At 42.9% G+C, this 24408-nt stretch overlaps 1 protein-coding gene across 3 annotated transcripts in view; it reads left to right on the forward strand.

Annotated features, from left to right (window-relative positions):
- The window catches only part of ddx11 (DEAD/H (Asp-Glu-Ala-Asp/His) box helicase 11), an 84452-nt gene that overhangs the window by 40879 nt on the left and 19165 nt on the right, over window positions 1-24408 (forward strand). For all 3 annotated transcript variants that reach the window (XM_078568547.1, XM_078568546.1, XM_078568545.1), the window contains exons 11-20: window positions 1279-1325; window positions 8559-8638; window positions 9383-9427; window positions 10763-10830; window positions 11685-11723; window positions 13683-13812; window positions 15445-15579; window positions 19614-19726; window positions 21700-21772; window positions 22361-22464. In XM_078568547.1, the coding sequence (XP_078424673.1) occupies window positions 1279-1325; window positions 8559-8638; window positions 9383-9427; window positions 10763-10830; window positions 11685-11723; window positions 13683-13812; window positions 15445-15579; window positions 19614-19726; window positions 21700-21772; window positions 22361-22464 (834 nt within the window). The remainder of the gene's footprint in view (window positions 1-1278; window positions 1326-8558; window positions 8639-9382; window positions 9428-10762; window positions 10831-11684; window positions 11724-13682; window positions 13813-15444; window positions 15580-19613; window positions 19727-21699; window positions 21773-22360; window positions 22465-24408) is intronic.

A 24408-nucleotide genomic window follows, 5' to 3' on the forward strand; every position in this document is an offset into this window, starting at 1 on the left:
TCAGCAGAACTAAGTAAAAATAGAAGAGAGGTGAAATATAAGCTGGTTTAGTCCCTCTCACTTGTGAACCCTACCTACATCTCCCGGCTCCACGCACAAATTACCACTATGGTCCTTAATGGGCCCTATTCTTTCCCTAGTTACCCTCTTACTCTTAATGTACTTGTAAAATAACTTTGGATTTTCCTTTATTTTACTTGCCAATGTTTTTTCATGTCCCCTTTTTGCTCTCCTAATTGTTTTTTAAGTTCCCCCCTATACATTCTATACTCCTCTAGGGCTTCTGCTGTTTTGAGCCCTCGATATCTGCCATAAGCCTCCCTTTTTCCCTTATTCTGCCCTTATTTGATACTATGAAACTTCTTTGGGCCTGGAGTCAATGTTCAGGACTTCCAATAGCACCCTCTCCCGACTGTAAACCACTCTGCCATCATCTCTGCTGTGTCTATCGGGACAGGACATACCCAGCGATGGTGATGAAGTTGTCTGGGATGGTGGCTCTATGATGCTTGACAAAAAATGAGGAGATTGCAGTTTTTGGGTTTAAATATTGACATAATGTAGAGAATGAGGTTGTGCTAGTCTTTGGCTATAAAACACAGTGAGGAGGGAGAGCATGTGGGTGGAGGAGAGTTCAGAGGATCACTGACCATAGTTAGCATCAATAAATTCGAGAAGAGCAGTCCCGACAGATCAAAGGTGAGAGAGATCACTTATTAAATAAGAAAAAGGAAAAAAACTTCCATTTATATAGTGCCATTCAGAATGTAAGGGTATCCTAAAGTACTTGACAGCGTGACATACCTCTGAAGTGTAATCACTTCTGTAATGTAGGAAATACAGCAGCCAGTTTGTGCACAGCAATGGCCAATTAACTTTTTTAATGATGATGGACAGTAAATATTGGCTCGAACACAGGCCAAAACTGCTCATCAGGGTAGTGCCATGGGATCTTTTACACTTGAGAGGGCAAATGGGACTCAGACAGCTCATCTGAAAAATGGCAGCTCAGGACTGCATTGGGAATGTCAGCCTAAATTATGCGCTCGAGTGGGGCTTGAACCACAGCCTTTTGAGGTGAGGTTGCCTAATGATCAGTTTCCTCTTGTACCCTGTCCAGGAGCTTTTTGCTTGCAGTCTCTGTTTGGTTTCTGACTTTTTTCTTGTGAACATGCCACAGGGAAGGAGTTAGATAAATAGCAGTATTGTATAGGAATCTCTGATCCTCAGAATGAGAAGTGAACCTCCTCATGTTTTGTTGTGTTTTTCTTTCCTCAGTTGTGTTGCGCTCACTCACAGCTCTCTCAGTACATGGAGCGGTACAGGTAAGGCCCTATTCTCCCTTCGCAAAGCACAGTTCCATCTTCTCCATTATGACCTGTGAATAGTTGTGGAGGGTCAGTGACTCTGTTTACTAAATGAAGTGTGCAGCATGGTAGAATCATCCACACCACGAGGGTCCTAGGTTTGATCCCTGGTCTCTGCTGTCTAGCTGACCACCTCAATTGGCCTCTCCTTGCACAGAGAGCAGAGGGGGACAAGAATCAGCCCGAATGTCTTGTTAGTTGATGACTGTCCTCTGCAATCTGTTTGTGGCTGGGGGAGGTGGTGGCGATGGCAGCATGGGAAGGTCGAATTGGACTTGCTTGTGATGCTACTGAAGTCAGATAGTCCACTGGCCCTTACTTTTTGGGTTCGTGTGAAGGAGTGGCTGCTTGGGGGATTCACTGCATAGTGATCTGTGCTTATAGGACTAAACCTCAGAAAGAGAAGCATAAAATGCTCATTTAAAACTGAGCGATCAACTCTTCCTTAAATCTGTGAAAGATGGGAGATGGTGGTGTAATGGTACAATCGCTGGTTTGGTAATCCAGAGGCTGTGGGGGCTTGGATTCAAATCCAACCATGGCAGCTGGTGGGTGGTACTCTCATTGAATTTTATTAGTTGAATTTTTCACGGAGTAAGGGTTGGATGGAAAGGAGACAACACCGCAGTGAGAGAGACATGGGCAGAATGTATAGTTGAGAATTTGGTTGGGGTGGGAATACGTTGTAGGGGGGCAAAGAGGTGCTCCTTTTTCTACCTTTTTCACTTCTAGTAATAGTGACGTTTCTTCCTTGTCTCCAAGCTAGGCGAGTGCAACTTTCCATTACTTTGTGTGTAAATTATTAACTAATTGACAAATTAAATGAATGAGGTTGGACAGAAATGGCAAAGCTGGTGGTGTGCCGTAACTGCAGCATATAGGAATCTGTGGAATGCATTGCCACACTGGATAACCATACCTGCAGTAAGTATCTGCAGCTTAGGCAACTTTGGCTTAGAGTTGCTGAGCTGGAGTCTGAGGTGCAGACGTTGCGGGGCAGCAGGGAGGGGGAGAGTAACCTAGACGCTCTATTCCAGGAGGCAGTCAAACCCCTTAGGTTAGGCAGAACCTTAGAGTTGGTCAGTGATCAGGGACAAGAGGGGTGTGACTGAGAGGTAGGTATGGAGAACCAGCACGTAGTGATGGAGGAGCCTCAACCCCTGACTTTGTCCAACAGGTACGAGGTCCTTGCTACCTGTGTGGATGAGGAGAAGGACTGCAAGGTGGATGAACAGACTGGCCATGGCACCATGGTGAAGGATGCCATTCAAGTTGGGCGTGTAGTCAAGGGGATAGATACAGTTCTGTGCAGCCTCGACCGGGAGCTCCAGAGGTTGTGTTGTCTGCCTGGTACCAGGATTAAGGACATTGCGGCTAGAGTGGGAGCAAGAGGATCCAGTTATCATGGTCCACGTGGGAGCCAATGACATAGGTAGAACCAGGAATGATGTTCTGCTAAGAGAATTGAGGCGTTAGGGACCAAATTAAAACTCAGAACATCAAAGGTATCTCTGGATTGTTACCTGAGCCACACACCAAATTGTGTAGGGTCAGGCAGACCCGAGAATTAAACACGTGCCTCAGCGAGTGGTGTGGGAAGAAGGGATTTCAATTCATGAGGCATTAGCATTAGTACTCATGGAAGAGTGAGCAGTGAGCTGTTCCGTTGGGATGGACTCCACTTGAACCAGGCTGGGACCAATGTCCTGGCCAATCATATAACTAGGGCTGTGGACAGGGCTTTAAACTAACAGGGTGGGGTGGAGTGGAGGAGGAGGGGGAGTGTGAAGGGAGATTTAGAAATCAAAAGAGAAATGTTGAGGCAATGTGGGTAAAGACAAGAAGAGTGGGACAGGAAGGGACAGAGAGTTAACAAGAATTGTAAAACAGGGAATAAGGACATTGCAGGTAATAGTTGTAAAGAAAATTGAAGGTTCTCAATCTAAATGCGAGCAGCATCTGCAATCAAATAGGTGAACCAGCGGCACAAATAGAGGTAAATGGTTTAGATTGAATCACCATAACAGAAACATGGTTACAAGGATGAAAAATAAATATTCCAGAGTCCACAATATTACAGAAAGACAGACCGAATGGCAAAGGAGGAGGAGTAAACCTGATAGTAAAAGATGACATCAGGACATTGGAGTGAAAGGATCTGGCCTCTGAAGATCATGAAGTAGAATCAGTATGGGTGGAAATTAGGAAAAGCAAGAGTCAGAAAACACTGGTGGAATTGTTTATAGGCCCCCTAATGGTAATTATACCATTGGAAAGAGCATTAAACAAGAAATTATTGGAGCTTGTAACAAAGGAAATGTAATAATTGTGGGGGAATTTAAATCTTCATATAGACTAGGACAATCAAATGGGCAAGAGTGGTCTGGAAGATGAGTTTGTAGAAGTTTCCTTGACAGTTTCTTGGAGTAATATGTTTTGAAACTGATTAGGGATAAAACCATCTTAGATATTGTGTAATGAAGCAAGCTTAATTAGTTATGTCATAGTCAAAGATCCACTGGGAAATAGTGATCATAATATCATTGAATTCCATGTTAAGTTTGAAAGTGACATACTCCAACTGTAAACAAGAATCTTAAACTTATACCTATGTGATTGGCTTTGTTTGAGGGGAGAACTGGCTAAGGTTAATTGGGAAAATGGACTAAAAGGTATGGAGATAAATGAACAGTGGGAAAAATTTAAAGAAACAATTCAAAATCTTCAACAAAAAATACATTCCATTGAAAAACAAAAACTCAGCAAGAAAGACCCATCTGTGGCTCACTAAGGAAGTTAAGGATCATATTAGATTAAGAGAAGAGGCTGACAGTATTGCAAAGAACAATAGCAAGTCTGAGGATTGGGAGTATTTTACAAACCAGCAGAGGGCCACCAAAAAGTTGATAAAAAGGGAAAAAATAGAAGAGAGTAAACTAGCCTGAAATATAAAAACAGATTGTTAGAGGTTTTATAAGTATATAAAGAGGAAGAGAGTAGCTAAAGTAAATGTTGGTCCCTTAGAAGCAGAGACAGGAGAAATTATCATGGGAAATGAGGAAATGGCTGAGGCATTGAACAAATATTGTGTCTGTCTTCACAGTGGAAGAATCAAGTTTCATACGAGAAATAGATGATAACCTCAGGGCTGAAAAGGATGAGGAAATTAATACCAACAGAGAAAAAGTATTGGCAAAACTTAAGGGACTAAAACCTGACAACTCCCTGGGACCTGATGGCCTAGATCCTAGGGTTCTAAAAGAGATAGCTGCAGAGGTAGTGGATGTGCTGGCTATGATTTTCCAAAATTCCTTAGATTTGGGACTTAGTCATTAGATTGGAAGTTGTCAAATGTCATATCACTGTTCAAGAAAGGAGGGAGAGAGAAAAAAATGAACTACAGGCCAGTTAGCCTAACATCAGTTGTTGGGAAAATGCTGGGATCTATTATTAAGGAAGTCTTAACAATGCATTTAGAAATGCATAGTATGATGAGAGCAAGTCAACATGGTTTTACTAAAGGGAAATCCTGTTTAACAAATGTATTAGAGTTTTTTGAGGATGTAACTAGTAGGGTAGATAAAGGGGAACCAGTAGATGTAGTATACCTGAATTTCCAAAAGGCGTTCAATAAGGTACCACACAAAAGGTTAATAGGCAAGATAAGGGCTCATAGATTTGGCGGTGATACTTTAGCATGGATAGAGACGAACATACATGTGAACATACGAATTAGGAGCAGGAGTAGGCCACTTAGCCCCTCGAGCCTGCTCTGCCATTCAATAAGATCGTGGCTGATCTGAATGTAACCTCAACCCCACATTCCGGCCTACCCCCAATAACCTTTCACCCCCTTGTTAATCAAGAATCTATCTAGCTTTGTCTTTAAAATATTCAAAGTCTCTGCTTCTACTGCTTTTTGAGGAAGAGAGTTCCAAAGACTCAGGACCATCTGAAAGAAAAAATTTCTCCTCTGTCTTAAATGAGTGATCCCTTATTTTTAAACAGTGACCCCTTATTCTAGATTCTTCCACAAGAGGAAACATCCTCTCCACATCCACCCTGTCTAGACCCCTCAGGATCTTAAAGGTTTCAATAAAGTCACCTCTTAGTCTTCTAAACTCCAGTGGATACAAGCCTAAGCTGGCCAACCTTTCCTCATAAGACAACCCACCCATTCCTGGTATTAGTCTGGTAAACCTTCTCTGAACTGCTTCTAACGCACTTACATCCTTCCTTAAATAAGGAGACCAATACTGTACACAGTACTCCAGATGTGGTCTCACCAATACCCTGTACAACTGAAGCATAACCCTCCCTACTTTTGTAATCAATTCCCCTCACAATAAACAATAGCATTCGATTAGCTTTCCTAATTACTTGCTGTATCTGGATACTAGCCTTTTGTGATTCATGCACCCAGATCCTTCTGAACCTCAGAGCTCTGCAATCTCTCAACATTTAGATCATCTTTTTTTCTTTCCAGCCAAAGTAGACAATTTCACATTTGCCCACATTATATTCCATTTGCCAGATCTTTGCCTACCCATTTAACCTATCTATGTGCCTTTTGTAGTCTCCTTATGTCCTCTTCACAATTTACTTTCCTACCTATCTTTGTGTCATCAGCAAATTTAGCCATCATTCCTTTGGTTCCTTCATGCAAGTCATTTATATAAATTGTAAAAAGTTGAGGCCCCAGCACTGATCCCTGATGATTGGTTAACAGATAGGAATCAGAGAGTGGGCATAAATGGGGCTTTTTCAAGTTGGCAGACAGTGAATAGTGGAGTGCCGCAATGATCAGTGCTGGGGCCTCAGCTATTTACAATTGATATTAATTACTTAGATGAAGAGACCGAGAGTAATATATCTAAGTTTGCTGATGATGACAAGCTAGGTGGGGAGGACACAGAAGCTGCAAAGAGATACAGACAGGCCAAGGTAGTGGACAACAAGATTACAGATGGAGTATAATGTAGGGAAGTGTGAGGATATCAGGGATAGTCAGCATTGCTTTGTCAGAGGGAGGTCATGCCTAACAAATTTGATTGAATTTTTTGAGGAGGTGACCAGGTGTGTAGATGAGGGTAGTGTAGTTGATGTAGTTTATATGGATTTCAGCAAAGCCTTTGACAAGGTCCCACATGTGAGACTTGTAAAGAAGGCAAATGCACATGGAATACAGGGTAATTTGATAAGGTGGATTCAAAATTGGCTTAGTCGTAGGAGACAGAGGGTGATGACAGAAGGATGCTTTAGTGACTGGAAGCCAGTGTCCAGTGGCATACCACAGAGACCTGTGCTGGGTCCCCTATTATTTGTCATTTATATAAACGACATAAATGACTATGTGGGGTTAGGATTAGTAAGTTTGCAGATGACACAAAGATTGGCTGGGTGGTTAACAGTGAGGTTGAGTGCATTGGACTACAGGAAGATATAGACGGGATGGTCAAATGGGCAGATAAGTGGCAGGTGGAATTTAACCCTGAAAAGTGTGAGGTGATACACTTTGGAAGGAGTAATTTGACAAAGAAGCATTCAATGAACAGCATGGCACTAGGAAGTTCTGAGGAACAAAGGGACCTTGGCGTGTGTGTCCATAGATCTCTGAAGGCAGAGGGGCACGTTAGAGGGGTGGTGAAAAAGGCATATGGGACACTTGCCTTTATCAATGGAGGCATAGATTACAAAAGTAGGGAGGTCATGTTGGAGTTATATAGAACCTTGGTGAGGCCACAGTTGGAGTACTGTGTGCAATTCTGGTCGCCACATTATAGGAAGGATGTGATTGCACTGGAGGGGGTGCAAAGGAGATTCACCAGGATGTTGCCTGGGATGAAACATTTAAGTTATGAAGAGAGGTTGGATAGACTTGAGTTGTTTTTGTTGGAGCAGAGAAGATTGAGGGGCGACCTGATGGAGGTGTACAAGATTATGAGGGGCATGGACAGGGTGGATAGGGAGCAGCTGTTCCCCTTAGTTGAAGGGTCAGTCACAAGGGGGCACAAGTTCAAGGTGAGAGGCAAGGGGTTTAGGGGGGATGTGAGGAAAAGCATTTTTTACCCAGAGGGTGGTGACAGTCTGGAATGCGCTGCCTGGGAGGGTGGTGGAGGCAGATTGCCTCACATCCTTTAAAAAGTACCTGGATGAGCACTTGGCATGTCATAACATTCAAGGCTATGGGCCAAGTGCTGGTAAATGGGATTAGGTAGGTAGGTCAGGTGTTTCTCACGTGTCGGTGCAGACTCGATGGGCTGAAGGGCCTCTTCTGTACTGTGATATTCACTTTGATCATAAGAATAGAAGAACAGAATATTTTTAAAAGGTGTGGAACTTGTAAGTGTTGATGTTCAAAGAACCTTGGGTGTGCTTGTACAAGGTGCAGTTTTAACCTGAGATCTACTGACTTTTATGCACCTAGTCAAATGAGCCCTTGGCTCAGTGGTAACATTCCTGCCTCTGATTTAATAGGGGCAGAGTTTAAACCCACTCCGGACACGCCTGGTAAATGGAGACCAGAGTTCCATCTTTGAATTCTGGGTTGACATTCAGCAGAATACTTGCATCCAGTGGGTGCAGCCCCATACCCCATCACGTGTGGGTAGTGGATGCTTGTAATACCCTCTGTCAACTGGTGTAAAGATGATAGCTGTTGTGAAAGGTGCATTTATGTTGTGACCCTGCGAATCCATCCCCCATTTCACATTGCCCCTCAAGAGAAGAGGTTGGAAATACAAAAATAACTGTTTGTTGCTTGGCTCTTCACTTTTGGCTATGCTACACCATCCATAATGTTTGGTGTTCCTCCCATTATTCCATGCGGATTTGCCTAAATGTTTAACTCTATTTGCTTTGAAGTCTTTATATCCTCTACTTCCACCCAATTCAGTGTCTGGTTTGCTTTGGTTTTCTGTCGTTGTCCTTAATTAGGGACAATAGGAGCCTTAGCACCGATGGCTGGACTATTTCGCTCAGTATTCTATCCCCAAGCCCCATGAGCACTAACCTAACAAGCATTTACCCCTTTCAGTCATTTCACGATACATATCGCTTTCACATTTGTATGGTTTTATCAACCTGGATCCTGTGGTATCTATTGACATTAGCCTTTGTACATCATGGGCATTGTGCAGGGTGTAAAATGGTCTTATGGTCCCGACGGCATGTTTTTCTTTTGATGTACAGAAGCAGACTGAAAGCCAAAAACCTGATGTACATCAAACAGATCCTTTACATCCTCGTTAATCTTCTCCAGGTTTTAGGAGGTGAGCATTGTTTTTGTACTTTCCTTTGGTTTAAATGTTTCTTTTCTGTCAGACCTGTGCTGATCAGTGTGAGAGATTTTGGTACTGGGGGAATGGAACACTTTCCATTTCAGTCACCCAGGCTTATTATTCCAGACATAGGGCAGTTAGAGTACACTTAGACACAGTGCAAAGCTCCTTCTACTCTGTTCCATCAAACACTCCCAGGATAGGTACTGCATGAGGTTAGAAACAGAGTAAAGCTGCCTCTACACTGTCCCAAGAACATACCCCAACCCAGAAGACTGCTCCCTCCTTCAATGTTTCCCATTCCAGGAATCCACGGCTAATTCCAAAGCAAAATACTGCTGATACTGGAAATCCTAAAATAAAATCAGAAAAATCTGGAAATTCTCAGCTGGTCTGGGGGTAGAAAAACAGCTAACGTTTCAGGTCTGTGATCTTTCATCAGAACTGAGAAAAGTTAGAAATATAATAGGTTTTGAGCACTATTTTGAGAGTGCCTAATTTGAAATATTTAGTCCTGTGACCTATGGGTAGTGGATAGAGACTGTCCAAACTCACTTCACTTGGGGCCTTCCAGTCAGCAGGGAAAGGAGACCTTCATCCCATCAGTCTGGATTGAACCCAATGTCCCACCCATTAAATCATTGGGTTCCTGTCTTTATAGCCTGCTTTCAATTGTTTGTACTTTCTTTATGGCCTTGATTTCTTTATTAACTTTCTTCTTTCATGGTTAACCAGGGAAGGTTGGACAAAATCCTAACACACAGAAGATTTTTCAAGGAGGTAGGTGAACAGACACTTCCACACTTTGGAATATTCTAAACTGCTTACTTTGAATATATAGACTGTCCTCCCTTCAGTTATCCAGTTACTTGAGCCTCACTGGTGTTCTGATAGGTGTGGAAACCATACTGGATGCCAATGGAATGATTATAAGTGGGAATAGCCTTTCTTGGGAGATTTTCTGAGAAACCATAATATATAGATGGGAACGCCACCAACTGGAAGTTCCCTTCCAAGCCACTCATCATCCTGACTTGGAAATATATCGCCGTTCATATACTGTCGCTGGGTCAAAATCCTGGAACACCCTCCCTAACAGCACTGTGGGTGTACCCACACCACATGGACTGCAGCGGTTCAAGAAGGCAGCTCACCACCACCTTCTCAAGGGCAACTATAAGTGCTCGCCCAGCCAGCAAAGCGCACATCCCGTGAATGAATAAAAAAAAAAATAATAATTTTGGCTCTCTGGTGTACTTGTGAATGGGGGATGTTCTGCCATTAGCTTACTAGCTACTGCGAGTTATGCATTGGGGTGATGTGTGTTGGATGAGTGATGTAATCCATTGTCTTGTTGAAGGGGGTTGAGGAACTCTGCCTGACTCATGATGCTGTTGGGTGGGTGAGTAGCCCTTCATTTAAGGTGTTACTGCTCCTGGTCAGTTGCTCTTCTCAGAGGTGGCGTTGGTGTTGTACAGAGCCTTGGTCAGGTCCCATCTGGAGTAACTGTGTTCAGATCTGAACACTGTGCCTCAGGAAGGTTATGTTAGCCTTGGAAGTGGGTGCCATGCAAATTCACCAAGATGATACCTGGGCTAAAGGAGTTAAATTATGAGGACAGGTTGCATAAACTTGACTTATATTCGTTTAAGTTTAGAAGGTTGAGGGATGCTCTAATTGAACTGATTAACATGATTAAAGGACTCAGTAGGCTAAACAGAGAGAAACTATTTCCTGTTAGAGGAATCCAGAACCAGGGGATATTAAGATTAGGAGAGAAATAAGGAAGCAGTTTGTTCATTCAAAGAGTAGCGGAAATCTTAACTATGTCCCCAACATGTTGTGGATGCCAGAGGAGAGTTGGAGCTTTCAGGACTGAGATTGATCGATTTTTAAGTAAGGATATAAAGGGGTATGGAGCAATGAAAGTGAGGTACAGATTCATTTTATTATCAGAATGGAGCTTCCCTTTGTTATTGGAATAGGCAACTTACCTTTGGCAGTGCTAATTCTAGCTGTAGATTTAGTGTAATCTATATAATTATGCTGATTTTTGTTTCAAAGAATATGCCTTGACTTCAAATCTCATTCTGTTCTCCTTTTTACTTCCTGAAGGAACTGAGTTACAGTCCATCAATGATTTTCTCTTCCGTGCACAGTTTGACAACATTAACCTGTTCAAAGTAAGTGGTGTTTATGTGCAGTGCAGTGTGGAGGTCCTGTTTATTGCTTCGCCCCCCCACCCCACATTTACTACTCCTGGTGTTGACATTTGCAACCCAAGTGCTGATCTGGCTGGGACTGGCCAAACCTGACTGGCTGTGATCCTGGTCCTCTCTGTGGGTTTCAGTGCACAGTGCCAGTAGGCCTTTTTGCCCAATTCTCCAAAGGTGCCATATGACATCCTGCTGAGAAGGCGGCAATAAAATTGTCTGGCACTACCTGTGTATGGGATGGGCTGGGTGGACCAGATAGCCTTGTATTGTCCTTTAACTTGTAGTTTGTAAATGGACCTCATCTCTCACTATTACAAAGCCGGACTTTCTTCCCTATAGAACTCCAACCCCAAAGGACTCACAACTGTCACGCTTTCACTTGCCTGCACATCTGAGCTCTTAATGAAATGGCAACTGTTGCAAAGCATGCAGATTTACAGGGTGGTAGAAGCAGATTCAGTGATAACTTTTGAAAGGCAATTGGACATAGATTTGAAGGGGAGAAAAGTGAAGGGATACGGGGAAAGAACACTGGAGTTGAACTAATTGGATGGTTCTTTCGAAGAGCCAGCATAGCCACAATGAGCCAAATGTTCCTTCTGTGCTGTAAGTTTCTATTATTCTAAGATGTCAGCCTCTTTGGGTGAGGAAGAGACGAATAGTTTGCTTGGTGAGGGTCCGTTGTTGTTCTAAGTTGTACCTGGGGCTGAGGTCTCAGTAGTAACTCTGGATCATTCCCCACCCCTTGCTTGTGTATGACTGACATGCTGTGAATTTGAAGTGGTTGTGTGTTTATTCAATTTGCTCTCTTTTTTAACCAGGTGCAGCGTTACTATGTGAAGAGTATGCTCAGTCGAAAGGTAAGTGCCTGTTGATTGCCACTGTATTAGAGTTTGGAGTGCATTTTTTTAAAACATCTCTCTCGTCCCATCAAGGTCTGAGCAGAACTGCGTGGCGCCCTGCCTTAGAATATCCCACTTTCACCCTGGGCTATAGTAGCTCATCTCAGCTGGCTGGATGTTTCACAGGTTTGAGCGGTATCACCTAGTCCTGCTGGGGTAGGGCCACAGTACTGAAAGGCTCCTCAACTGGCAAATGCTGTAAATCTCACACGGCAAACCATTAGTGCAGGTGCTATAAACATGGAAGCAAATATTAAATTGGTACAGGGGGATTACGTGTTGAGATTAAGGGAGAAGTATGTTGTTTGGGTTAGCATAAGGAAGTGTACTCTGAGGTTTGTACCTGCCCTGAGAGTGTCTAATGGGAGAGTGTAGAGAGAGGTTTACTCTGTATTCAGTAATGCCAACAAAAGAGCAGGAGATTTGGTATACAAATGACAAGTTGCTATTTGTTAAAATGTAAACCAATGTTGAAATAAAACTTAAAAGATGGATACAGAATTGTCAAAAAGGAATTTTTATTTATGTGTAATCTCCTGTCAAATAATAATGGCATTACAATTAATTACCTTATTTTCCCTCTAGAAAAAAATGCAATATGAATATCGAGGCAGAACTTGAATTGAAATATAAGCAAATTCCTGGTTCAGTGATCCAGTGAAGATTACACTGAACTGAAAATAAAACAAGCCAGTGGGAGCTGGAAAGCCGGCTGAATGGAAAATCCACCAGTAGCTTCTTCTGCTTTGGGCCTTACAAATCTTTCATTAACTTTCCACAGTAAAATAGAAACCGTTCAGAGAAGGTGAATAAAACCTGTCAGAAGCTTCACAGCACCGTAGTTAGATGTTTAGCAGACTCAAAGCAAATTATTACTTAGATCGTTAAAAAATTCCCATAAACATCCAAGTACAGAGTACTCACTTGAATGCGACAGACTAGGTAATATTTTACTATCCTGTGCAAACCCAGCCCAGGATTGTCCAGGACAAACACCAACCATTGCTAAGTTATATAAAACAGATCACTTCTCTTTTTTTTATTTTTCTCCGTGTTTTTCTCGCTCACCTTTTGGAGAGATTATTTTACAAACCCCCTGGAAAGTCTCTCCTGACTTCCAAAGGTCCACAGATCTCAGTTTGTGAACCGCTGCACTCTAGACCGATGATTTACAGGGGATGATCATCATAGTCAGCCACAACCCAATGGGAGCTGTCTGCCCCATGACTGCCAGAGCCGCTGTAAACGTTGGGGGGGAAAAAACTCGGTCCCTTTAGTGCACACGTGTGCGTCTGTGCGTGTGTGTGTGCGTCTGTGCGTGTGTGTGTGCATCTGCGCGTGTGTGTGTGCGCGTCTGCGCGCGTGTGTGTGTGTGTGCGTCTGCGCGTGTGTGTGCATCTGCGCATGTGCACACATCTTTGGAAAAGAAGCAAAATTGCCAGATCTGAAGATCCTGCCTCGAATCATGAGCAATTCTTAGGAATCAGGTATCGTGCAATGAATTTGTGTGAGTTGGCAAGTCTATGTATCTAACTTGCTCTGGGCGTGTTTGTTGCAATTTAGAGGGAACTTTAGGCTGTATCGGTCCTGTGCTGTACCTGTGTACAAAATCACTGTCACATTTGCCCACATAAATTGAACTTTGTCATAATCATTATAGGGTACATCAGCACAACTGCTGATGAGAGAGTGCAGAGTAGAGATCAGACCACAGCATGGTACTGTCAGTTCTCTGAACCTTTGAGTACAAGATTGCTAAATATTACTCTGTATGTGAAAAGCTTTGAGATGGTTGTGAGAGAATTTATGGGGTTCATTTAAAAAACAATTTTGTTTCTTTATTTCCAGTAATTTGTTTTTTTTGCATGCACCATTGTTTATGCCACAGACATTTTACTGGCTCCCTTCATTCCACAGCTCTTTGGGTTTGTGGAGAAGTACCAAGTTTTAGCCTCAAAACCAAATGACACAGAGAATCAGAAAGGATCCAAGACAGCAGCTCTTGAGAATTTTCTTCAGAAGCTGAATGAGAAATCTGCTGGACAAGGTCTGTGTAACTTCACTGTCTGGTTGTGATGTTTCTTTTTCTGGTGAGCTGTCCTGTAACTTGGCTCCAGCCTTGAAGCTAGTTTGCTCCTCGGGATGGTCTGCATTTGCATTGCACTATGCACTGAGTTCAAGTTCACAGGAGACTTGAGTGGGTAGTTTGTTACACTTCATGAGCTAAAATAGCTGAAAGGAACAAGTTGGCCGTTCACAAATGAAATTTCATTAGTTGTCATTGACAATTTATAAACTAACAGTGGCCGCTTTAACTTGTGGTCAATTGAAAGTGGATCCTGGTTCAGCCAGGTTAAGATTGAGTAGCACCGATGTTAAATCAAGTTTGTCCATTAACAAACCAGGCTTTTAGCAACTATGGTCTTACTGTCAATGATTGCATGGCCTTGATAGATATTTTAATAATGCCACCTTGCCCTTTGCTGAAGTTTCACCCCTGGCTGTGCCTACCACTACCTGCCCCTCCTTGTGGAGTGCAACCCTTGCCACCAAATCACACCTTGGTCAGTCCCCCTACTCCTTTAGCACCTTCTCCTGCTATGAGCAGCTCACCTTGATTCATCCCTTCTTACCTCTCCTTTAAATTCCTCACTTTTACAGGCCACCCAAGCCCCACACCACATTTCTCACTAGATATCCTCACTGATTTCCTCCTTCAATCTCTGCCCCGAGTAACTTCCCATCCTCTGAGATTTCAACCTGCATCTCAACTCCTCATGCCCTTTCATTCCTGAGTTTACTGTCCTCTTTTAATGCCTCCCTTCATATAAATTCTACCCATATTCATAACCCCCACCCTTGACCATGGCATCTCACATGGCCAATCTGCTCAACCCTCCCAATTACATAAAAGGCCATTCTTGATCACTTGCTTGCCTCTCCACCCCATTCCGTCCCTCCCTTGCCCACCAATCTAAGCTCCCTCCGAGATCCCCCTTGCCCTACCCCTAAGTTTGCACCTTTCTCTAGTTTCTCTCCTCTCTAGTGTCCTCTATAAGCTCATCTTGTCCATGAGACCCACCTTTCTGCTCAACCTTATTCCTCCCAAACCGCTGACCATCTAACTTGCCCTGCTGGCCCCAAGGTTAGCTGAAACCTACCTCTTAACCAAGCTTTCGGTCATCTGGCCTAGTATTGCCTTTTTTGGCTTGTTGTCTGATCGTGCTTCCGTAAGGCACGTTGGGCCATTTTCTTAAGTGAAAGGAGCTATATAAATGCAACTGCTATTGTTGCTTTGTATGGGCTATGTTAGTATCAGTAGCCCTGAGGTGTGTGGACTATTGTGAGAGCAGCCTGCCTCCTCCAGGGTCAGATAGTCTGTGATCCTCATTGTTCATACCTCCAGACATTGTGGACATTGCCATGGGCCTGACCCGTGTGCCAGTCAGCATCTTTGGAGCAGGAGCAGAGTAAACTGGAGGAAAAAACAGATTGGCTGAGTGAAAGCTAAAAATAAAATGGGGATTAGAGAGGCAAAATTGATATAATTCGGATTTACCATGTAAGATATTGCAATAAATTTCTGGAGTACATGTCTGCCTGTTGCTGCTGGGTGGATCAAGATGCTCAAATTCCTGTTTTGTGTTGTCAACAATTTTTGACTTTGTTTATTTTGCAGTTACACCCCATGAGCATGGGGAGGACCTGGAGAAGGAGCAGCCGGTCATGGCATCACCCATGATGCAGGTTGAGGGGTTTCTCTTTGCCCTGACAAGCACTAACAAGGATGGGCGAGTGGTCATTCAGAGACAAGGTGGGGACAAGTGTCATGTAAAAATTCCAGCTCTTTTATAGTTTGGCTTATTTTGGTAAGGTGAGGCAATGGTCTCATTACTTGCTCTTTGCTGTTCAGTTACCTTCTGCTCAATTCGCTCCGTCTCTCCTGCAGTTTGGAAGAGTTGACTGTCCTTCCATAAAATTGGTGCATCCCAGTCTCCACCATGGCTGAGCTTTGAGTCAAAGACTTGTGGGTTTAAGTCTCACTCCAAGACCTGAGCAAAAAATCTAGGCTGACACTCTAGTGCAGTACCGAGGGAATGTTGCACTATTGGAGTCTTTCGGATAAGAGGTTAAACCAAGGCCTCTTCAGATGGATGTAAAAGACCCCATGACACTATTTTGAAGACAGGGAGTTATCTCGGGTGTCATGACCAATATTTTGCCCTCAATCATCGCAAAACCAGGTTATCTGGCCATAATTACACTGCTGTTTGTTGGAGCTTGCTGTATTCAGATTGGCAGCTGCATTTCCTACAATTTAACTGGCTACACTTCAAAAGTGCTTCATTGGATACAAAGTGTGTTACGATCCTAGACCAGACCCCCAAGTTGTTGATAAGATCTGGTTAGGGGCCAATAATATTTGTTTAAAGTATACAAAGTTGGAGATTTAAGACACTTGCTAAGTGAATAAAGCCACAAGATTCCACGGATTTTGAACAAACAAAAATAAACGTTACTGCACAAGGTCAGAAAGATAACACAATTTACAATATCTATCTTATACTCTTAACATTCAGGGTTAACATGTACCTCATGTTAACCAACAGTCAAACTGTGGTCGAACACCCGACAGGGTAAACACCAATCTAAAGTACTCATTATGTATCCTAGCCTTGCCCTGTGCCTCTGAGCATATAATCACCTTCCTTGTCCCTACTAGTCTCCAACCCTCCTCCTTACATGCTGATAGAAGAGTTTTTGGGTTCCCTTTTATGTTAACTGCTGTTCTGTTCTCACATGCTCTCTTTGATGGTGATACTATCAGTCTCACTATCTCCTCTGACTTGTGATCACATCTCCGTTACTAAATTTGCCTCCAAGAACTTTCTATTTGCACCAAAAACTTTTTCTACATTAAAAGCTCTTAATGCTGTATAAAACCTAAATCCTTCTCGGATTTCCATACTTCTACTTTACCTAGGGAGGCTCTTTGAACATTTCCCAGATCTCTGGGAAAAGCCCGTCATCCAATGGAGGATCTTTTTCTCACTCCAGTCCTTCTTTCTATTGTAATTTTTTTCTCTCTTTCTCACTTGCATTAATGCTGCTATAATTGTTGGTTCTCTGAACTCTCTATTTCTGTTACCTCTTGGTTACAAACATTCTACCTCATGTCCCCTTTCTCTTGCCTGCACCCCACTTTGTTGAAACATTTTCTTTTTTTCTTCTTCTTTTCTCCCCTTGTATCTCAAACATGTGCAGCTCCTCACCTCCCTTCTTCCTACAATCCACAGGTTTTCAAAGCCCTATTTGACATTCCAAATTCTGAGTTATGTGGCCTACTTTTCTATTGTTGTTAGTCATGCTGGTATCCTTCACAAAGGCCCCATGGTTTTTAATGATGCTGCTTATTGTGAGTCCCAGAAGGACATGGTGGTTAAATGTTTCTGTTAATATGCACTCTTGGAGGGATTGGGGGATTTGTGTGCACTTTCCCTCAGGTAAGTCCCAAGTTGCCCAATATGTGCAAATGCTGGGTTTGTGGAGCTGAATGGCTCTTTCTGTTGTACACTTGCAGTTTTCTTGCCCCGTTTTCTTGTTGGAAGTGCGGTCTTTTGGATGAGATGTTAAACCGAGGCCTGCCGGCTCCTTCAAATGGATGTGAAAGTCATCATCACACAATTTTGAAGAAGAGCAGGGGCGTTACACCCCCAACCCATGTACTGGCCGATATTTATCTCTCAATCAACACCTAAAACAAATTATCTGGTCATTATCTCTTGAAAGAATGGGACTGACTGGATTGCTCTACAGAGAGTAACATGAACTCAATGGGCCAAATGGCCTCCTTCTTTGCATTATGACCTTTTGCTGTTTGTGGGACCTTGCTGTGCATAAATTAGCTGTCGTATTTCCTTTATTACAATAGTAGTTAAACTTGAAAAGTACATAATTGGCTGTAAGACAGTGAGGTGATGAAAAGCGTTATATAAATATAAATCCCTTCCTTAAAGGCATTGGCCCTGCTGGGTCATGTATAGTGATTGAGATGCTGGTTGTCTTCCAATAACTTGGTCAACTCTCACGTGAGGCTAGGTGGTAAACGTTGGCAGGATCTCCCATCACTTGTCCTGTTCTCATCCAGACGTATATTTTCCAACAGGGGTCAGAGGATTGAGATCAGGAGCCATCATCCTCCTCAAACCCCCCACCCCCTGACTTTTTCCTGGTCCAAGGGTACTGAGGCTAATTGTAGTATCCCATCTATAATACTGACCGGGGATTCCATCTATGGTTCATTTGGGTTGGCAGCTCTTGCCTCCGAGCCAAAAGGTCGAACGTTCCATCTGCACACCCCAGGGTTTGAGGATTATCTAGACTTGCACTCTAGCACAGAGTGTTGCATTTTTATTCAGATGGTCTTCGCCTGTTCACTAGTTCACTGACATGATTTGGAGAAGACAGCTCTGGTGTTTTGGCCAGCAATTCTAACTCAACCAGTAAGGCCAGTTCAACTGGTCATTCATCTCAAACTATGGCACCTTGCTGCATGGAAGACGTCTTCTACATTTGTCTGTCTAACAGTTGTCAACATACTTAAGTAATCCGTTGAACGTGAAACACTTGGCTACAATCCTGAGGCTCTTTTTCAATTCATGTCTTTCAAGTTTTGTTTAATGACTGGAGGGCAATGCTGCCCACGTTTCTCCAAGGTTTCCTTCCCAATTCTCCATTCCCTAAGAGAAACAAGAGCAAGAAAAGGATGGCCATTGTCACCACTCACTGAGGATAGTGCGCTGTAATATCGAGCAGCCCTGTTCCCCGAGCCACAACAAATGTGAAAAGTTTGACCAAACCACCAGATCACCCCAATTCTACCTAACTTTAGCTTAGGTTAACCGAATACGAGCACCAGGTTTGTAAACTTAATAAGTAAATAACTGTTTATTGAACAAACTGTTGTTAATCAGTGGCAAAAGAAAGAAATATGAACTGCTAATTTCTAACTCTATAACCTAAACTGTACCCCTTCTTGCATCCCTATACACACATACAAGACACACAAAAACATGGATTTTAAGGGTGGGATAAATCAGTTCAATAGCACCAGTTCCAGAGTACAGGATTCGATGGGTTGATTTTGATCGATTTTGTCCAATTTCCTTTCAGTTCTTGTTGATGACACGAGGTGGTCGTCTAGCACTTTCAGTATTGAGTTCACTGGTTGAGCACTTGCCTTTCAATGTCTCTGACAGTGATTTTCTCCTTTGCCCCTTGACAGGGGTTTTCAGAGAGAGAGCAGGCTATAGAGACATGAAAAGAAAAAGCCAGCTAGCTATCATTGTGGAGTTACTGGAATCTTCCACACACAGGAGAAAGAAATTTTAGGTCTTGTGCCTTTCAGCCTAGGAGCTATTCAGCTGCACTGCTTCTCGCACAAAACCTGGTCACCTGGTCAGGAGCTAATTAAAATGTTGTTGCCAGGCAGCTCCCTTGGTCCAGGACTCCTTCCCGGCATCGTCCTGTCTTTCATGGCACACTTCCAGGACTGCAACATTGTATATATCTCTCATCCTGTTCCAGTGGACATGTCTTTCAAACTGCAGCCATTGTAATTTTAACCCATAGTCCAACAGAAATAAGAAGATATGTTCCTTACACCTTGCTCACCATGTCCATCGGTATCTGGGGGGGAAAAAAAGTCAAGTAAATGTGTTAGGTGGGGTCTCTTCAACAGAACTGAGTGACAGGTTTTGGGGAACAAATCAGTGCTTTGAACTGATTGGTACAGAGTATTGTTTTGAGCTCGGGTTATGTTTAAACTTTGCTCTGCTTATCCTGCAGGTACGGTGTCCCAGAGCAGCATGAAGTTCCTACTGCTGAATCCAGCAGTCCACTTTGCTGAGGTAGTGAAGGAGTGTCGAGCAGTGGTCATCGCTGGAGGCACAATGCAGCCAGTAAGGGCTTCCTAGTGCTACATGAGTAATGTTTTGAATTCGAAAGAGACTAGTATCTAGTGAGTCCTGCTAGAAATTGTGTGTGCCTATGTGAGGACTTCGAGTGAGGTCTTCATCAAGTTTGACTGTAGTGCACCCCTGAGCACACATGTGAAGCATAGCCTGTCCAGCTGAAATACCAGTGTAACTGCCTGTGAGCCTTCTCAAGCACAATTAGCAAGGGCAACAGATTCTGGCGTTGTCAGTGATGGCCACATTCCATGAAAGAATTTTTTTTAAATCCTAGCATCTTCAGAAAGGAAAGGGAGAAAACAGCTATAATAATGTATATAATACTGCTCTCTTAATCCTAAATCTTCTCACTCCCCATCACTTAAACAAAAACTTTAAAACCGGCATGCAAAATCCTTTTGGGTATTTGTGTTGTTGCAGTAGTGAGGTGGGCACTGTCTGCTGTGCTCAGTCTACAGGTAGGTGTTTCAGCTCTGTGGGACTGCACTCACATATTTCCACTCCGATCTATCGGAATGCAGCCAGCTATGCACCTGCTGTCCCTGCAGTGTCCCCTCTGCCTCTCTCTACCTGTCTGACATCTGGTCACAGCTGTAAAGTTTCCTGTAACTGCACCTTGGGGAAAACTGAAGCCTTCGTTCTCTGCCCTTGTCATTCGCTTACTCTTGGGCACTCACTCTACACCTTACCCCAACCACTTACCCAGGCTGAACTATACTGTCTATCCTTGTCAACCAGAGTTAAGCTTCAAAGTGCTTTCATAGGCCTGGTGGGCTCTATGATTCAGTGTTTTTTGTTGCCATTAGACTTGATTCCTGCAATAACCTCTTTGCAGGAATCTGAACATTCACCACTATAAACTCAACGACTTGTAATGTACCTGCATTAAGTCCTATTCTAGATGATCTGTATAGGCTCTCTGTCCCCTAAAGTAGTACAGTAAGATCTTCATCCTCTTCAAATGCCTCCATATCCTTGCCCCCTACTCAACATCTGCAATCCCAGCAAGTTCCTTTCAGTGCTGCACCACTCCCCACCCCCATTGCTTGCTTGACGTTATACATTTCTGCTTTTGGCCTTGGCAATCCCAAGATGCCAGATGATCTCAGATTTGAGGGCGCTCTGGTATCTATCCCCATTGTTTCAGGCCACCATTTAGCTGATCGTAGCAATGGTATAGCTCGCTCCAGGCCTGAGTTAAAGTTCTGAATTAAGGACCCATGTGACAGTGAAGCAAGGACTTCTACCTCTATACCCAAAGTACACTGACCCACTGAAACCTCCCGGTAAAGAGTTATAGGCATTTCTTTTGTTATCTGTGAATACTATGAAAGCTATAGGGAAGATTGTTTTTCACAGAGACTAGCAGCAACTGATTGGTTGCCCAAGCCAGCACTTTGGGTGGACGATAGTTTACTTGTACCAAACAAAGAAAAGGCTTAAGCACCTCCTATGAACTGAAGCCTAACCTTATTCTTATAATCAATGGGTTGTTTTCTACCTCAGGCTTATCATTTAAATCTGCATTATTCTGGGCATAGCCAAAATTAATCTGAGCAGAGACAGCAGCCATGGACTCAGTCTGAGAAATCTCAGCAACCTCAGTCTTATGACAGCTTAACTGAAAAGCTATAGAATAATTTGAAACAGGAGTGATCCCAGTATCTATTACTGAACCTCTGAAGAGTCAGTACCCACAGTGCAAAACACCACCAAAACTGCAAATAATAGAAAAGACAACAAGATACAATGAAAGTAGTAACTTGGTAACAAAAAGTTGAGTTTCAGAAGCCTCCTGAGGAGTGTAGGAGGAAGGACAAACTGAGGAAGATGAGGATTTTCACAGTATTGAGGTGTTGCAAAGGAATGAGCTAGAGTAGGCAATAGCACAGTGAGCCATAATTGCAGTTTAATGGAGATAAGCTAGCTGTTACTTTTCACATTTCTGATCTTGTTACTAGGTAGAAGACTTCAAAGACCAGCTGCTGTTAGCATCGGGGGTCTCTGCAGACAGACTGGCTGAGTTTTCATGTGGTGAGTCCAAGCTGATCTATGCCATTCTATCTGAAGCCTGTGATTGATCTGTGTCACTCTCTCTGAGCTGTGTAATAGTGACTGACCTGGGAGCTGGGTTGGTGAATGATGTGCCCTGTTAGGCAGATGGTGTATAGAATCAAGTAACTCCAAATCTCTTGTTCAGGGTTCTCACAGTTCTGAATAAATCTCTAAGCCTTTGGATCAGTGAAGTGAGGCCTAAAAATGGATGTCTTTATAGTGCTATATGGATTTTTTGGATGTCTTTATAGTGCTATATGGATTTTTTGGATGTCTTTATAGTGCTATATTGATTTTTGGATGCTAGCAACACTGAAAAAATGTGCTTTGAAATTTTGTTTACAGATGTTGCCAAGAACCTGGGGTCCACTTCCTTGTTTAGGTTGCCTTAACTAAAAGTTTGGAGTTGACCTGCCAGCAGTGCTAATTGCTGCAAACGCTCCAACAAAGACTCTTGAAAAGAAACTAGGGAAATGGATAACCAGTTTCTTTATACAAATTGGTTGTTCCAGAATTAAGTGTGAAACTATCGGCTTGATTGACTGTTCTTCTCCTCAAACCTGTTAGGCCATGTGATTCCACCAGAGAATATTTTGCCCATAATCGTCTGTAGTGGTCCCTCCGGGCAACAGCTTGAATTCACCTACCAGAAGAGGGATAAGCCACAACTGGTAAGCATTTCAGTCCATGTAGCATTCCTGCTACTGTCTCCAAAATCTGAAATAAATCAGGAAATCTCTAAAAAGCAAAGTGTTATAAGTTTTACATATACTCAGTTTGTGCTTGTTCAATTATTAAATTGCTCCAGTTCATGAATGTTTGAAAATAACCCAATTAAATATAATCTTGTTTCTTTTTAGACTATTAGTCTTACTGGGTGAGACAAGAACTCCTCAAGTTATAAAATCAAAGAAGTAATTTATTTAAAAAGAAGTTAAAAGTCCTTAACAGTACAAAGTAAGAGAAAACAAAGCATAGAAAGACTTCTACTATCTTTGACAGGTGATCAGATAGAAGAAAACATAACCTTCTTGTACCCCTCAATAATCCTGAGAGTCTTGTCTTGAGGGTCCTCCAGTAAATGGTTAGTGACAAGCCTTCCTCCGTCATGGATAGTTATCGAACTCAGCAGCCCTCACCCATGCAGGGCTAGGTCTGCTGTAATTCCATGATTGGCCAAATTCATTCTCAGAAATTATCAATTAGATCTGCAGACATTTGTGTAAATGTTTCTGACGATAGAACAATAGACTGTTCAGCATTTACCCCCTTAATCTGATTTGTACACATGACTTTTATATTTTGTGTAATTTTGTATAAACTTTAGTTCCTAGCTTCTTCTAATCAAATCTAGGAAGGTCAGTCACTGTTCATTTATCTGATCACAAATGTCTTTGTGTCAGATTTCCTGCTGCCATTTTGTGTTAAGGTTTTAAAGTCGATAATCTTAGCTGTAAGTATATAAGAAGGCTTTTAGGACTATGTGAATTTAAAGTCAGCCTTTGATAAAACTACTGCTTGTCAATTCTTTCTTTCTGTATGTATATGACTGAGGCTTACACTTATTTAATCATCTGCTTTTCGGCTGGCATCCAAATACATTGCTGTGGTTCCTGGAGCACATAATTTTATTTGTTATACATTGTAATTCTGGCAGGGTACATGTAGTTTTGCTGAACTTCACAAAATTGCTGACTATGTGGCGCTTTGTTAGCTAATTCAGTAAATGTGGAATAAAACAAATCTGAAAATTTAACTCCTTAGTGAAAATGTGCGGATCGCGCGGGGGGGGAGGTATGTGCAGGTCGGGGGTGGGGGGGGGTAGTATGTGCGGATCGGGGAGGGGGGTGCGGATTCCCTGAGCTGGGAATGCACACAGATACCCCTGAGGCTAAGTGCCGCCTTGGGGAGATTGGTGGAAATTATGAAAATTTTTTGAAGGGTAGAAATAATTTCCCTGACATGTCCTCTCATTGGACACTGTCACATGGGCTGGGACATGTCAACAACTTTTATTTAAACATTTTATAAAAATTTTAATACCCTCATGAAAGCTCATCCCGCCCGTGGATGAGGTTTTATGTTTTTTCTGAAGGCCGCCTGGGCTCTTCGCCTGCCGCCAACCTTAAGGTTGGACGGGCAGGTCCATTAATCATTTAAATTACTTTTTTAATGGCCTTAATAGGCCTTTGACAGTTCGGGCGCGCAACGGAACTGAAAATCTAAATGACAGGAGGTGACTTCGGGACGACGCCGTCACTCTCCGCGTCATTTTACGTGTCGGCGAGTGGGCCCCCCCGCTTGCCAACCAGAAGATGCAGCCCTTGGTGTTTCTGCTTAAGCCTCTGCTATCTGCTGGAGCTAGTGGTTGCACATCTTTGCCAAACGTATTGTTTGTGTGCTTAAAGCTAGGTGGGAAAACCTGTTAACACAAACATGTTGGGAATCATGGAAAATCTATGAGGAATCACAGGGAGGTTTGGGAGCACAGTCTGTTTTTGTTGAGGAAATTGTTTCCACTGGCAGGAGAGCTGGTAACCAGAGTACACTGATTTAACAGGGACCGAGAGGAGACTTTTTCTTACGCAGCAATTTGCTGTGATCTAGGATTGAAA

The sequence above is a fragment of the Cetorhinus maximus genome, chromosome 22 (assembly GCF_964194155.1).
Source record: "Cetorhinus maximus chromosome 22, sCetMax3.hap1.1, whole genome shotgun sequence".
NCBI classification, from domain to species: Eukaryota; Metazoa; Chordata; class Chondrichthyes; order Lamniformes; family Cetorhinidae; genus Cetorhinus; species Cetorhinus maximus.